This window comes from Trachemys scripta, chromosome 17 (assembly GCF_013100865.1).
Source record: "Trachemys scripta elegans isolate TJP31775 chromosome 17, CAS_Tse_1.0, whole genome shotgun sequence".
Lineage (NCBI taxonomy): Eukaryota > Metazoa > Chordata > Testudines > Emydidae > Trachemys > Trachemys scripta.
Genome location: NC_048314.1, coordinates 13351924 through 13367435, shown reverse-complemented (window position 1 = coordinate 13367435; position 15512 = coordinate 13351924). Strand labels below are relative to the sequence as shown.

The 15512-nt window shown below is 45.9% G+C and overlaps 1 protein-coding gene across 20 annotated transcripts in view; it reads left to right on the top strand.

Moving 5' to 3' along the window:
* DNM1 (dynamin 1) overlaps positions 1–15512 on the top strand; it is a 130335-nt gene that overhangs the window by 85548 nt on the left and 29275 nt on the right. For 7 of the 20 annotated variants that reach the window (XM_034751960.1, XM_034751955.1, XM_034751952.1 and 4 more), the window contains 6 exons: positions 202–311; positions 1073–1184; positions 2933–2944; positions 5972–6142; positions 6417–6658; positions 7024–7242. In XM_034751960.1, the coding sequence (XP_034607851.1) occupies positions 202–311; positions 1073–1184; positions 2933–2944; positions 5972–6142; positions 6417–6658; positions 7024–7242 (866 nt within the window). Of the gene's footprint in view, positions 1–201; positions 312–1072; positions 1185–2932; positions 2945–5971; positions 6143–6416; positions 6659–7023; positions 7243–11332; positions 11370–15512 lie in introns of those variants that run through there. The other 13 variants (XM_034751964.1, XM_034751963.1, XM_034751961.1 and 10 more) reach the window with 6 other exon arrangements.

Genomic DNA, 15512 nt, shown 5'->3' with positions numbered 1-15512 from the left:
AGACTGGATTGTGAGGGCCCTCTTACTGGTGGAATCCTGGAAGGGTTAGGGGAATTGAGCAGTAAGGGCCCCATTGCTGATTGACTTTTTGAGGGAATAGGGGAGTGAGGCTCTGAGGAGCCCACAGCTGACTGACTCCTTCACCAGATGAGGATTTGGTCAGTGGCAGTGAGTGACCAGTTGCTGATCTTCTTCTTTCAGGAGAAGGAGAAGAAGTACATGCTGCCAGTGGATAACCTGAAGCTGCGGGATATTGAGAAGGGCTTCATGTCCAGCAAGCACATCTTTGCTCTCTTCAATACTGAACAAAGGTGCTGTCTTTTCCCCAGAGCATGCTGAGCTCTTTCCTAGACGTGACTTAAATCACATCTCTAATTTCAGCCCTGTACAGTATTTTGGGGACATCCTGGAATGGGATAGCAGGTTACAGAGGAGAGGGAGTAGAGAGATGGGGGCCTCTCAGGAATGTTGTCCTGATAGGATGGACATCTCCTTAGACTGGACAGTCATTAGAAAGAAACTCCTTTTAAAAGGTAACACTCTGGGATCCTTCCCTAAACTCTTATAATCATGCCACTTACTTTCTTTGCTGCAGTGCATTGTGCAATGTGATCCCAGCTTTCAACTAGACAGGCTGCCTATCCCCAGGGATATTTGCCAGGGCCAGACAGCAACTATTTAACCCCTCTTGTTTCTTTCAGTTGGATAATGAAGTTAGTCCCAAGAATTCATGAGCCCAGAGTATCAGGTGAAGAAATGCATTGAATGTGTTTGGAAAGGCAGTCTTCTCTCACACCTCCCAAGAGTGGTCTCTTCAGGACAGGGTTGGGGTCTGCTGGGGGATTAGAGTGAGGAAAGCTAGGGTTAATAATGGAGAGTTAATTCCCCCCTCTCACCTTTTCATAGGGTGTAGGGGAGGCATGAGGATATTAGCAGGCAGTGAGAGGATAGTCTGCTTTGTTACTGATGTGCAGACACATTAAGGATTTTAGAACATTGGCAGAGATGGAGAAGTGGTTGCTTTGTCATCTGGGGAAGGTTGAAGTAACATGTCTTATGTCTCACTTTTTAGGAACGTTTACAAAGACTATCGGCAGCTGGAGTTGGCGTGTGAGACCCAGGAGGAGGTGGACAGCTGGAAGGCTTCCTTCCTGCGTGCAGGAGTGTACCCAGAGCGTGTTGGGGTAGGTTGGGGGCTTGGCTATCAGCAATAACGGGATGAGAAAGGATGGCATACGAGTGTCTTAGGAGCAACCACTGAACTATCACCCCTTGAGTTAAACAGGACGCTATTGTGAGGGACCTTATCTCCATCACCACCTGCAGTGGGGTACAGTTGGAAGGCAGGCTGAACTTCTTGCCCTCAGCCTCCTCTGATATGTGGTACTTCTTCCCTTGGTGAGGATGCACAGGGTATAACCATTAGCAACTTTCAAATGGGGGATAAGGGGTGGACCTCAAAGATAATCCCTTCTGGCTTCTATCCTCCCTATGGGCTGTAAATCTAGATACATGAGATTTCTCAGACAGACCGGGGAAGTAGCTCAGGTCTCCAGTGATAAACTCTGCTCAGGAGGGATGAGGAGATAGGAGGAGCAAGGCGAATGTAACAATCACACCTTGCTGAAGGCATTTCCATAGCCCTTGGGACTTGTGCTTCAGCACAAGGAAGAAGGGAATGGCGAATAACACAATCATTTGAAACTGTTTAACGACCTCATTCCTAGATGGCAAGAGACTCCCAAACAGAGGCATAATGTTGGCCAGTGTCATTACTCATCAGTACCTTTACCCTATGGCCAAGTTTGGAGTTCCACCAGCTTTGCCAGAGCTGTGTTTTTTTCCTATCAGGAAGGGGTTTTCTTATATTTTGCTTGTTTGATATCTTATTCCCTTACAGTAGAATGGTCCCTTCTCTTAAATACAACACTACCTCGATATAACACAACCCGATATAACACGAATTCGGATATAACGCAGTAAAGCAGTGCTCCAGGGGAGTGGGGCTGCGCACTCCGGTGGATCAAAGCAAGTTCAATATAACTCGGTTTCACCTATAATGCGGTAAGATTTTTTGGCTCCAGAGGACAGTGTTATATCAAGGTAGAGGTGTATGTCGGATATGACCTACTGTGTTTCCATGACATTTTCCTGCAGCCCTTTAATGACCGGTGTTGTGTTCTCTCAAGAAATTACCCTTAAAGCAGCAGTATTATTACATACCATACTGTACACTCCTGTAGAGTTAAAGAGACATCCCTGAAACTTTTCAGTCTCTGACAGTGGGAAAAGTCATTATAAATACTTACCTATTAGAGCAGTGAAAATTACTTACCTGTCATTTTTTTCAGACAGTTGTGTTTCTGGTAGAGGTTCATCCACCTTCTCTGCTAGACTTGAAGATGATTGTTTTGTCTTGATTACTTTTTATCCTATAACCATTTGGTGGGAAAGGAACTGAGGGCTAAGGGGACATTGGGCCATATTCAAAGCCATTTAAGTTAATGGAAGGACTTCCAATGACTTCACCTATTGTTGAGGCAATGGGAAGATTTGGAATATTTTGTGCTGCTATGGGGCTGTTGTGATCCCTTGTCCAACACTTAGGCACAAGACCCCATGTGAGGAAAGAGTAACAGGAGCAGCCATTGCAGATAAGTAACTTTCCCATGACATCCACCTTAAATAGCCATTTTCCTTTGCAGAGGTTCCATTTTGATCATTTCAATTTAGTTAATGACCCGCTCAGCCTTTGTGGCCCATGGTCACTTAGTCCCTTTGACAAGTGTTTTTGATTGGGTTTGGTCTTATTTCCATTCAATGCTATAGTAGATGCTTCTCCTGCCTCTGAGACCAACTAAAATCTGTTTTTTTATTTTTGTCACTTTTTTGTTTTTGTTTTTGTTTTTGTGTGCTCAAACTGACCTGCCAGGACAAGGACAAAGTAAGTGACACCCCTTCTGCCTGTACTGCCCATTGGGGGCTCTTATCAACTAGTTCTGATTTGCTTGATTTTCTTTTTCAGTTTCTTTCTCCTTTTTGCCCCCCTTTGACATCATCTCCTGGGAGGCAATCACTTGTTCTCCCTCTGTCTTTGCACCTCCTGTCAGATCATCTGCTGTTTGTTTCTGTTCTTGGCTTGGGTTTTCCTTTTTCTCTTTTTATTCCCCCTCTTTGGTATTTGATTTCTGAGTCTCATCAGAACTTTATTTTTGGCATTTTATCCTCTTTTTTTGAGTTATCATATCTGATTTCCAGCTCCCTAACCCCATGTTTCTCAGACCATGAAGCCTTCCATCCCTTTGGGGATACATATGATCTGTCCAGCTGAAGCTCAAACAAAAAAACAAAAGAAAATTTCCCTTTTCTTGGTTAATTGTTTTCACCCAAATTGGAGACAATATTGTGCTTCACTTCATGTCCTAAACTGCTGCAAGTCTATCAAAATGGGACAGTGTGAGTGAGGGAAATTTAAAAATAAGATGAGTAACATTTTAAATGGCACATTGAAACACACAGCAAAATCTTTCATGCTTTGGAATTAATTCCGAATGGATGAGTCTTGGCAGGTGTGCTATTGTGTTGTTGTGCACTATTGGTTAACAAATTTAATTCTAGAGATAGCTATATGCTGTTTCCAGTTATGGGTGCAAGGATTTCTTTCTTTCTTTCTTTCTGAAGTGCTTTATTTTGGAGAAAGAGGTTCCTGTGTTTAAGGCACAGGACTTGGAGTTAGAAGATATGCTTTTTTTCTTCTGAGCTGTTCCACTGACTCGTTATATGACCTTGAGCAAAGAACTTCATCTCTATGGGCCTCAGTTTCCCTACTTGTATAATGGGAATGAGGCTCTCTTACTTCACAGAGAGGTTGTGAGGATTAATTAATGTTTGTTGATCCTTAGAGCTGAATTGAGCTCAGGCATGGAACATTTTAGCCCAAATGGAAAATTTTTCAGAAAATTATAAACATGTGAAAACAGGAGGTTATAGTGCAGGGATCGGCAATCATTGGCTTGCGCTCTGTCAGGGAAATCCGCTGGCGGGCTGGGACGGTTTGTTTACCTGCAGCGTCCGCAGGTTTGGCCGATCGCAGCTGCCACTGGCTGTGGTACGCCATTCCAGGCCAATGGGGGCTGCGGGAAGCAGCGCGGGCTGAGGGATGTGCTGGCCGCCGCTTCCCGCAGCCCCCATTGGCCTGGAACAGCGAACTGCGGCCAGTGGGACCGGTGATCAGCCGAACCTGTGGACGCTGCAGGTAAACAAACCGTCCCAGCCTGCCAGCGGATTTCCCTGATGGGCCACATGACAAAGGTTGCCAATCCCTCTTATAGTGAATAATCCCAACAGAACTTTAACTATTGAATAATATAGGGTTCAATCTTGTGGACCCAGGTCTTGATTCTCCATTGCCCTGTACATTTTATAGTCATTTACATGATTGCAAAGTGAATGTGAAGTGGGTGCAAAATGCTACCAAATCTGAGTGGTCTCACAGGACATTCACAGTATCTACACCAGGTGCAGAGCAACAAAAACTGAACCCCCTTTGTCACATGTGAGTACTCTCACTGAAGTCAATCGAACTACTTATGTGATGAAGGACTGCTGACGTGACCAAGAGTTGCAAGATCAGATTCAAAGTTCCTAAAGCATTTTGGGAGCCTCTAAGATTAAAGCCACTATAAATGTGTAAGGTATTAATGTTAAAAATATTAATACCAATATTTATAATACATGAACTATTCACTGTAGGGAATCCTGAGGAAAATGACTTGGCAAGCAGAACAAAGAACTTGCATTACCCTCTTGATTAATAAATCCCATTCCAAATACATCAATTTTTAAACCGTTTCCCACCCTGGAGATCCTGTCCCAGTCAAGGGAGGCCTGACTGTTTCTTGTGCTGCCGCATTTGAGTACTCCACCTATTGTAATTCAGGGACTGGGCCAATAGGGTCTAACTCCTCAAGGCAGAGACTTGGCATAGCAGCCAGTCTGAGCAGGGTGTTCACTCACATTTTCATTAGGGGTCATTTCTTCCTGCCCGCAAGCCAGCTACCCTCTTCCTTTTCTCCTTCTTCATATCAGCTGCAAATGGTGCCGTCACTCAGCAGCTGCAAGACTGAGTACACTTTTCTTGAAACTATCACTGTTCCTATAACCACCATTAGCACCCAGAAACTCCAGTGATGAGCACATTAGGTACCTATATGGATAGATAGACACTAAGCGGTGCTAAAGAGCTGTATAAATTGCATCCTCACACCCCAATCCTGCATATGAGGGCAATTTGAGAGTCAGTCTGAGCTGGCTGATAGAACTAGAATCTAATTAACGCCTCTCTCGAAGGTTGCCATCCTAGTCCCTATGAATCAGTCCACTTAGGCATTCTGAGTCATAAGACGTAAGCATGAATACATACAGATGTGCGCGCACGCACACACACACACGTATGCAATTATATTGTGCTTGCAGTGCATTTTATATTCATCTACTCTTACATACACACTGATGCATTTATGTTATTCCCCTCCACACACATTAGTGCACTGGAGATCACTTTGTGCACACATACTGGGTACACTTTTGTTCACATGCATGGTAGCTGGTGACAACGATTTAAGGAGGGCAGCGTGCTACTAAAGACCAACTTGTGAGTAAACTGGCTCTGCATTACTCCAATAACCAACTGTAGTGCACTGAAGTAGGACAAAATGGTACTAACATGGAACTCACATTCATGACCCTTCCTCTAAACTGAGCTGGGGAAGGGTTACCTGGTTATACAAGCTGAGTACTGTATTGGGAATTACGACTCAAAGAAAAGTCAAGTTGTATCCCATGTTGCTGCATGAAGTTCCCCTATGTCTCCCTCGCCGTCTCACATTTGCTTTTTGGTCCCTATGGGATATTAAAGAATTGATCTGTCTCTTTCCAACTGCTGCTTCTCCCTTTTGCCCTCCCTCTGTAGGCAAATGAGACAGAGGAAAATGGATCTGACAGTTTCATGCACTCCATGGACCCCCAACTGGAGAGACAAGTGGAAACAATCAGGAACCTGGTGGACTCCTACATGGGAATTGTCAACAAAACCATCCGAGACCTCATGCCTAAGACCATCATGCATCTCATGATAAACAACGTACATATCGCCCTGCTAAGCCCATTGGGAACTATGGGAGAACTAGAAAGATAAGAGAAGAAAGAGAGAAAGACATGGAGAGAAGGAAAAAAGAGGAAAGAGAGAGAAATATGGGTGGCCTGGCAGGATAGAGGTGAAAGAGAGAGAAGGGGAGGAGAGAATGTGAGACAGAATAAATGAGATGGGGAAAGAAAGAGAGGGGCTTTGCAGGAAAGATGATTCAGACAGAGGCTTTGATGGCTGTGATTTTCTGTTTCTTCTGCTCTGGTTACAGACGAAGGATTTTATCCACTCGGAGTTGCTGGCAAACCTCTACTCCTGTGGAGACCAAAACAGCCTCATGGAAGAGTCAGCGGAGCAGGCCCAGCGGCGTGATGAGATGCTGCGCATGTACCATGCCCTGAAAGAGGCACTCAACATCATCGGGGATATTAACACCACCACCATCAGCACCCCTACGCCCCCACCGGTGGACGACTCCTGGCTGCAGGTGCAGAACATACCATCTGGACGCAGGTACCAGAGGCTCAGGGGTAGTGCCCCACGGACCTGCCTGATGCCTCTTTAGGGGCTAGATGGGGCCTCCTGCTAGAATATGAAGGCTAATGGGTGCTGAAGATTCTGGGGCATTGGAAGTTAACATGAGGGTTGCTGAGGCCTTGAAAATAAAATAGGAGCTTCTAGGGCCTTGTGTAGGTGAATTAGGCTGCCAGACCCTTGAAGGTTATATGGAGGTTGGAGGAGTCTTGAAGGCAAACAGAAGGATTGAAGGGATATGGAAGGTGACTTGGGGGCTGGAAGGGTGCTGAACGCACTGTGGGGTTTGGAGGGCTACTGTACGTGCCTGTTGCTGCAGTTGAACTTCTCTTGTTGTTTGGTAGGTCTCCCACGTCCAGCCCTACACCACAAAGGAGAGCTCCCGCTGTTCCACCAGCCAGGCCTGTATCTCGAGGTCCAGCTCCTGGACCTCCTCCTGCTGGTGGACCCACCCTGGGTGGTGCTCCCCCTGTGCCCTCCAGGCCAGGTGCCTCCCCTGATCCTTTTGGGCCCCCACCTCAAGTTCCATCTCGGCCAAACCGTGCTCCTCCTGGTGTCCCCAGGTAAGTCCGGAGACACTCGTGTAGAGGGAGAGATCTGGGTTTCAGGTGGCAGCTTTGGTAATGCCTCCTTCCTCTCAGCTTACAGAGCAGTCATGGACCATTTGGGATGGGTGAAGCCTTTCTCTGTGTGTTTGAATCAATTCTGCAACTGGGAAGATTTGTTCCTTTATTTGTCGTACTAGTGCTGACATTTCATTTTATCAGGGAGACAGTGCGGAGGCAGATGTCTGAAACAGAGGGACATCCTCTTCCCCGCAAAAAAGTGCATTTAGGCCTTGGGAGGGACCTGGGGTCAGAGAGCATTGTACATGATAATCCCAATCAAAGCAGCAATGCTGGTGCCTGTACTCACAAGTGGGAAACGAAAGTGCTGGGAGTGAGACGGAATAGGGGGTGGGCATGGGAATGTGTTTCATGGCAATGAGAACCATGTTAGGGGAGCCCCAGTGTATGAGCTCTTTCTCCTCTCCTGATACAGGAGGTTTCAAGGAGAGGAAGAGAGGGACTTAAACCAAGATATGTGGATGCTTTTCCTACCCAGCTTGGCTGCTGCTTCCGGTACCAGTGGCCAGCTGTGTAGGAGTATAGTATGCGAACAAGTAGTTGGGAGGTGGGTTTCCCTTATGAGCACGCTTATCACCCCCACAATTAACTCCAAGTGCCCAGGGCACTTTCCAAGCTATAGAGCCCACATGTTACAACTTCACATTCCCAAAAGGAAGCTCTATAGGACTGAGTCCTCCCCCAGGTATAGTCACCCTGTGCATCCTTCTGACACTCTGGAATGAGCCAGAGTGCATTGGTAAGGAAACTTTAGGAAGAAGCTGGGCTGGAACCAAGGTCATTTCAGTGTTGGATTCTTGATCTCAGCCAGAGGAATGGAAAGAAACGGAATGGTAAAATGAATGATAACCAGGAACTTCCCATCTGTGGGTGTAAGGAAGTCCCTCTCCTGTGATAATGCCCCATTTCCGATGGGTGCTGATTGTGTATATCAAAGGCTGCCTGGCCCTTTTCTGTTGCAACACCTTGTTTCTGATAGGTGTTCATAGTGTATGTCAAAGCTTCCCAGCCCCCTCTCCTGTGATAACACCTTGTCTCTGATGGGTGGTGATGGTATATTTTAGAGGCTGCCTGGTCCTTCTCCTGTTATAATGCCTTGACTCTGTGGGTGCTGCTTGTTCAGAGAGAGAGAGAGAGGGAGTTCTTTGACAGGTTCTGTATCCAGCCCAGGACAGGAACAGGAATGGATGAATCCGAAGAGGCTGCAGCTCGGTTTTTATTGATTCTTTGGTGTGAAAATGATGTTACCTTCTCAATGTCTCTGCCCTGGCCCTTCCTCTGCCCCTTAATGCTGTTCCCACAGGGACCCGGCCACATGCGCCTTGCTGCCCCCTTCCGGGGGTTTGCAGTACCATTGGTAGTGCCTGTGGATATCTGCATGCTTCAGTTGTGTAGTTTTGGCTCTTGCTTCTTGTGCTGCTGCCTCCCCACATGACACTCCTTTTCTGTTCATTTTTTGGTGTGTTTCCCACATTTCTCTCTTCTTCTCCATCTCCCTTTCACACCTTGTGCTTCATTTCCTCACTCATGAAAAATATTCTATATACCCTGGCCATCCTGGTAGGATCCCCCAAACAGCCTGAAATGAGCTGAGTTCCTGCCTCTAGGGAGATTCTTTGTCCCTCTGCACCAGCCTACATTGCTACCCCTGCCCCATTTGTAACAGGCTTTTATGGCTGATTCCCTCTATGTGGATCAGAGAGGTTCTGAACAAAACAACATTGGACTAGAGGAAGGAAACTTGAAATGTCTAACTAAACAGGTCACTCTCCCTGGCCCTAGTGGGGGAAATGGTTCCGTGCTGACTCATTGCTATGGTTTGGATGGGAATGGGATGGTTCCAGAGAGTGTAGTGAAGCAACGCTCACTCATGCTCTCGCTCTCAATCTCTCTCCCCCACTCCTCCATCCTTCCAGCTGTTCATAGACTCCTCCTGTGGCCTTATACCCTGTTTGCCATTCGGGTTTCTCCATTCACCAGGGAAGTCAGGTGGCAACCTTTCTCCCTCTTCTGTATATAGAATAAGAAAGTTCCCCGCTGGCACCTGGGCTTGGGTCTTTCTGCCATGGGTGAACAGGTACCATCTCCATTGTTGCTTTTCTTTTAATACCCATCTTTCCCTCACTGGATGGATTACACTGGATGCCATATGAGTATGAACTGGAACTTGTTATCTTTACAGCGTGAGTGGGCCTTGTTGTGGGAGTTGGTACAGGGAGAAAATGGGATCTGACATGTATGCTTGGGTGTATTTCTGCATGTGTATATATGCTTGCATGGATGTGTGTGCATATGCCTGCTGTATGTATGTTCTTGTTCATCTCCATCTGGTTTGTATGAACATCTGGATTCAAGGTTGGTGATGTTGGAGCATTCTCTGTCCCATATACCCACAGACATATACAGACACTCACTCATGCATGTGCTGTCACACACAAATACCTCACAGGTCATTTTCTTGAACAGGAAGTCTTCAAAGAAGCAGGATCCTTTCCCTTTGATTATGTCCCTGGTCGGGGAGCTTCTGCAGTTGGTTCTTCAGTCTCCTGTATAGGTCCATACTCACCAGCTACATGTACCTTTGGGAATTATTTATCTAAATACTCAAGTATCAGAGGGGTAGCCGTGTTAGTCTGGATCTGTAAAAAGCAACAGAGGGTCCTGTGGCACCTTTAAGACTAACAGATGTATTGGAGCATAAGCTTTCGTGGGTGAATGCCCACTTCGTCGGATGCATGCACATCCGGATGCGTGCCACAGGACTCTCTGTTGCTTTTTATCTAAAAACTGTACATTAGAAACAACTCATTAGCCTCTGTCCATCCAATGAAGGCCATGTGCTCTGAGCATCTATGAAATGTGCAAAAAATTCTCATTTGTGGAAAATGGGTCTTGTCGAACAAACATGATTTCATTTTTTGTTGAGATAAGTTTGGTTGATAAAGATAACTTGCATAGATGTAATATACTAAGATATTTATAAGACATTTGGCTTATGCAGCATGAGATTATAAAACTAGCACTGTATGATATCAATAAAGCACATGCTAGATTGATTAAGAACTGACTAATGGACAGATTTCAAAAAGTTGTTGTCAAGGAGAATCATCGTAAAATAGAGCGGCCTTTCTAGAAGATGTGCATTAGTTGAACAGCAGTTATTGGGATCAATACAGAGGTAACTGGATTAAATTCTATGGCTTGAGTTATAGAGGAGGTCAGACTAGATGATCTAATGGTCTCTTCTGGCCTTAAAATCTATTAAGCTATGTCCTTGTTTCCTCCTCTCCTGACTGGTACTCAAGACCCAGAACTGCACTTTAGCCCTTCCTGATTTCCACTTCTCATTGGCCTTTGTTTCTTTTGATTAAATGCGTTAAATTAAGTTAGTGTTGCAATATCACTAGAAAGCCTGGATCGCCAGTGAAATATGGCATGACATCCAGCCAGCCCAATCCTGAGACCTGTGCCTGCTAGCATGTTTGTTTAAGCACATGTGAGTGTACTTTAATGCACATAGGCACTTCTGTCAGTATGTGAGCATGTTCCAATGTATCTTGAGTCTGAGTGTGGATCCAGCTTTGTGTGTATAAGAGCCTATTTGTGTGCCCATGTGAATATGCTAGTGAGTGTGTGAATGCAGCTGTGTGTGTGTGCACGTACATCACAATGTACTTATGAGTTTGTATGCCTCTTTGTGTGCACATGTGAGGGTCATATGCTCCTATATAGATGTGTGCACATCTTTATGTACATGTGTAGAAATGTGTGTATATCTATGCATGTACTCTTGTTTAGGTGTGTATGTTTAATTCTGTTGGCATGTATGCATCTGTATGGACAGGTGTGTCCGTAAGTGTGGGATGTGCACTTTCCTGTGTAGGGGTGGCTGTGAATGTGTAGGGTGTGCTCCTGTAAACGGAATGTCTGTTTATTCTCTGTATGTGTGTTTCACCTTCCTGACTGTCTGTGTGGCCTCTGCTTTGAACTGTCTGAACTGCCATGTTGATTTCATGTTGTCTTTCAGAATCACTATCAGTGACCCCTGAGGACTGGCAGCCACGGTATGTTCTGCACTCTCTCCCTGCGATGCATGAGTCAGTGTGTCTCCCCTCCTCCATTCCCATCACTCTGCTGCTCACCTCTCCTACCTGATTCTTTACTTGTACCAGATCCCCTTGTCCAAACAACCCACGAAGGGAGGAGTCTTAACAGAACACTGGACAATCAGACAGGGAGCAGCTGCTTGGAGCTGCAGGAGACGGGAAGGCTGGGAGAAGCCTCAGGAACTGTTTAAAAAAAAGGAAAATTATCAGAGAAGAAAACCTCACCCTTGAGTGTATGGGTTCAGAGTGAGGGGAGAGAAAGAGAGAGCGAGAGAGGAGGGAGCATGGGAGATAGGGTGGGAGCCGTGTCTCTCTCAACCTGTTTAATTCTGCACTGACAGGGAGATGGACTGAATGAACTGTAGGTCTTTTCCATCTCTCTGTCTGCTCTAATGGCCTCTCCTGAGAGCGTGATGGGGAACTGTGGATTAAGACTTGTATTACATTTCAGCATGTCTGCCCAGAGTAGTCCCTGCATCTCCATCTAGTGTCCATGGAAGGGAGGGCAAGGTTCTGGGGCATTACCATCAGTGACGTCTGTCCTCCCAAATATGGAGTAACCCTGCCCTTAAATGCTCCCCCATTCACCCCTGTTTCATCTGATCCCAGTTAGAGATAAATATCCTTTTTCCTCTTGATCCCCTAGCCTTGATGTTCTCCTGTTTTGCCATCCAAATGTCCCCACTCTCTTCCCATGCAAAAGGGGGTGTATGCAACAATCCATGTCCCACCTTCACCACTGTGCTCCAGGGCCTCTGTCTGTCTTGCCTTCTCTCTTTTGCTCTCTCCCTGCACTTTGCAGCAACATATTTGCTGAACACCAGACTAGCAAGGTGGCCCAGCACCAGGTATATAGTGTACTGTGCTGGCCTTACACTCAGCAGCTGAACTTTCCATCTGAGTAAATACTAACAGGGGAGGATGTAACTTGAAGAAGGATGTCAACCTGAATGGAATCTACCTGTCCTTCCTGAGCTCCACTGGCCCTTGCTGATGAGAGAAAGGGAGAGAGGGTAGAGTGGAGCAGCTTTGGGACACTATGGGGTGGGACAGATATGTTTTGTGAGGCCCACTCTTGTCCTTATGTGCGTTATCCTTCTACATGATGGGCCTGATTCTGAGAGGTGTTGAGTAACTGCAGCTCCTATTGAATTCATTGGGCCTGATCATGCAAAGCACAGAGCACCTTCAGCTACCGCTGAGGTCAAAGGGAATTGCAGGTGCTTCAGTGCCTCTCTGGGTCAAGCCCTCGGAGTTCACAATCAGCTCCTGTCTCCTGGTGAATGGTGACTGTGTTACTGCTGCAGATAGCTGGGCAGAGGGCTGAAACGTGCTGCAACACAGAGAACCAACACAGGGACTGTTCAGTAGTAAATGTTTTGCTTGAAGAGCTTCATCTCTTATCCTCAGCCCTCCTCTGATGACTCAGTACGGATGTGCCAGAGCAACTAACAGCTTCCCCCAGTCACTGCCTGCTGCAGCCATCTTTGGAAGCCCTAGTAGAAATGGTCATCTTGGAGAGGGTCTCAGATAGGAGGGTTGAGTGTTGTCTGTGTTTTGTTCTGGGACTCGCTGTTACGAGGCTTTCTCTGCCCTTGGTCTGGTTTGTAAAGAGCACCAAGGAAATCAGAGCTAATGTAGGATGGTGGTGTGATGGGGGTAACCCTCTTGATCCTGACTATAGATAGCAGCAACTTTTTGCAGCTCAGGAGAATAAATCCAAGTGTTTCCCCTCTCAGCCTGATTTTTGTGATGTCCTCAAAATGATAAGGGGCTAGGCTTGAATAGGGTTTAAAAGGCAATGTGCAAAGCAAACAAAATAATTGTTTGGTTTATGCCTCCTCTTGCTCATTTTAGGGCTAAATTCCACTCCCCTTGTAGTCAGTGGAAATTCTGTCAGTGGTTGCCAAGGGAGCAGAATTTAGTGGTGTATAATGACAGGCTCATGAAGGTCTCTGCTGTTCCCAACCCCCAGCCTCCAGCACCTGACTGCTCTCTTGTTCCTGAAGACATTGGCAATGGGCAGAGGCCCTTGTTGGGAGGCAGTTTTTAGCCTCTGATGAGGTCAGCATCCAGATCCTTTAAACGTCTTACCAAAGTCCTCTAGAAAAGAGGAGCGAAGTCAAGATCTGCAAAAAAGTAAAACAAAACAAGCAGACAGCAACAAACAAACCCTCCATGAGGCCATCTTTGTACATTGGACACCATCAGCAAAGAACACAAGCATATTTTTTATATGTGCTTTGCCGCTACCCTTTCAATTCTGTGTACTCTAGTAGGGTTGTATGGCCCATCTGTGCCAGAGTGTCTTGTAGCATTTGCTCTCCAATGATTTCAATCCCTCTTTCCTGTCTATATCTGGTAAGAACAGCAAAAGAATCTAAGCGTATGAGATGCAAATTGACCTCTGAGCTTTAGAAAAGATGCCCTTTAGCGTCCGGGTGGCACAGTGCAATAGCACCTAGTTAAGGATTTGCTCTGAATCCCATTAAAGTCAATGGGAGTCTTTCCATTGACTCTAGTGAGCTTTGAGTAAGGCCTTAGGTGAGCAACTATAGCAAATAACACACAGGCTTTCAGTGCATCAAGAAGGCTAGTACCCCATGCCATCACCTCCCCAAGGGATAGCCCTTCTCTGACTCAGTTTCCTCCTCTGTATAAAGGTATCCGTTTAACTACCTTGCAGTGGTATTGAATTATTCTCAGGTTAACTCAGTCCCATCATTTATATTGCGTTACTTGAAAAACAACTTGTGCATGACAGCCTGGGAAGTGGTGGCTTCTCTCGCATTATAGATGGATTTGTGGAGTCAAAGAAAAACCACAACGTTCAGCAATTTCTTTTAAGAAAGCTTCAGGTGGTACAGTAAGCCTGGTCTACACCTAAATATTAGATCAACCTACATTGCTCAGGGCAATGTCATGCCCTGAGAGACGTAATTAGGTCAACCTAACCCCCACTGTAGACAAAGCTAGGTCGACGGAAGAATTCTTCTTAGCTGCCACCTCTCAGTGAGGTGGATTATTTACACGGATGGAAAAACCCCTTCCATTGATGGAGGAAGCATCTACCTTATAGCAGCACAGCTGCAGTGCCATAGCAATGCTGCTGCAGCCGCTGTAGTGTAGTCATGGCTTAACATTGCCCCAGGCAGGAAACAAAGGGTCAAATTTAGCCCTGCTGTAGGTGGTTGTAATGCCCTTGGCTTCACCGGAGACGTGTCTGTTTACACCGGGGCTGAATTTGGCCTTATGTCTGTTCATTAGGAAGGGAAGTTTCTGGTTCTACTTACTGCTTGTTTAAACCGTAGAAATTCACACCCGTGTAACTACATCGATGTAGCTACAATAGTTGAACTCTGAATATACACTTACTGCGGTCTGCGCCTGTGCAAAACAGGGCTTGCAACGATTTAGAGCATGTAAAAAACCGCTGTACAGAGAGGGCCTTAGTTTCAGTAGCCAGGTTCTGTTTCTTAAATAGATCACCAGGAATCCAGATTCACATCAATGTAACACTGTCAGGGTGCAAATTCAACGAGATTTCCTTGTGTGTATTACCAATACAAACACTGACTGTTAAAACATACAGAATGATATCAATCTCATTTACTTTCAACCACATCCTATTCGTTTGCTCTTTGCATTTCATTCATCTTGGCAGGGCTGCCCAGAGCGGGGGGCAAGTGGGGCAATTTGCCCCGGGCCCCGCAGGGGCCCCCACGAGAATATAGTATTCTATAGTATTGAAACTTTTTTTTAATGGAAGGAGCCCCCGAAATTGCTTTGCCCCAGGCCCCCTGTATCCTCTGGACGGCCCTGCATCTTGGAGAATGAAACTAGTCTTGCCATATGCTGATTAGTTTAATTTTCCAGAGCTCATGTACTAAAAGGATGCTGTTGCGTTTGGGTTGCAGACATTGCAGGGGGCAGTGTTTAAATGAAAATATACAAACCGTTTTCATTCACAGAGAAAAGTCTATCCATTTCTTACCATGTTTAGATTATGCACAATCTTCCTTCTTTCCTTGAAGCCTATATTTTCAAGCTGACGTCCTCTTCATTTAGCCAGATGAGAGAAAGGGACTGTGGCCCCTACAG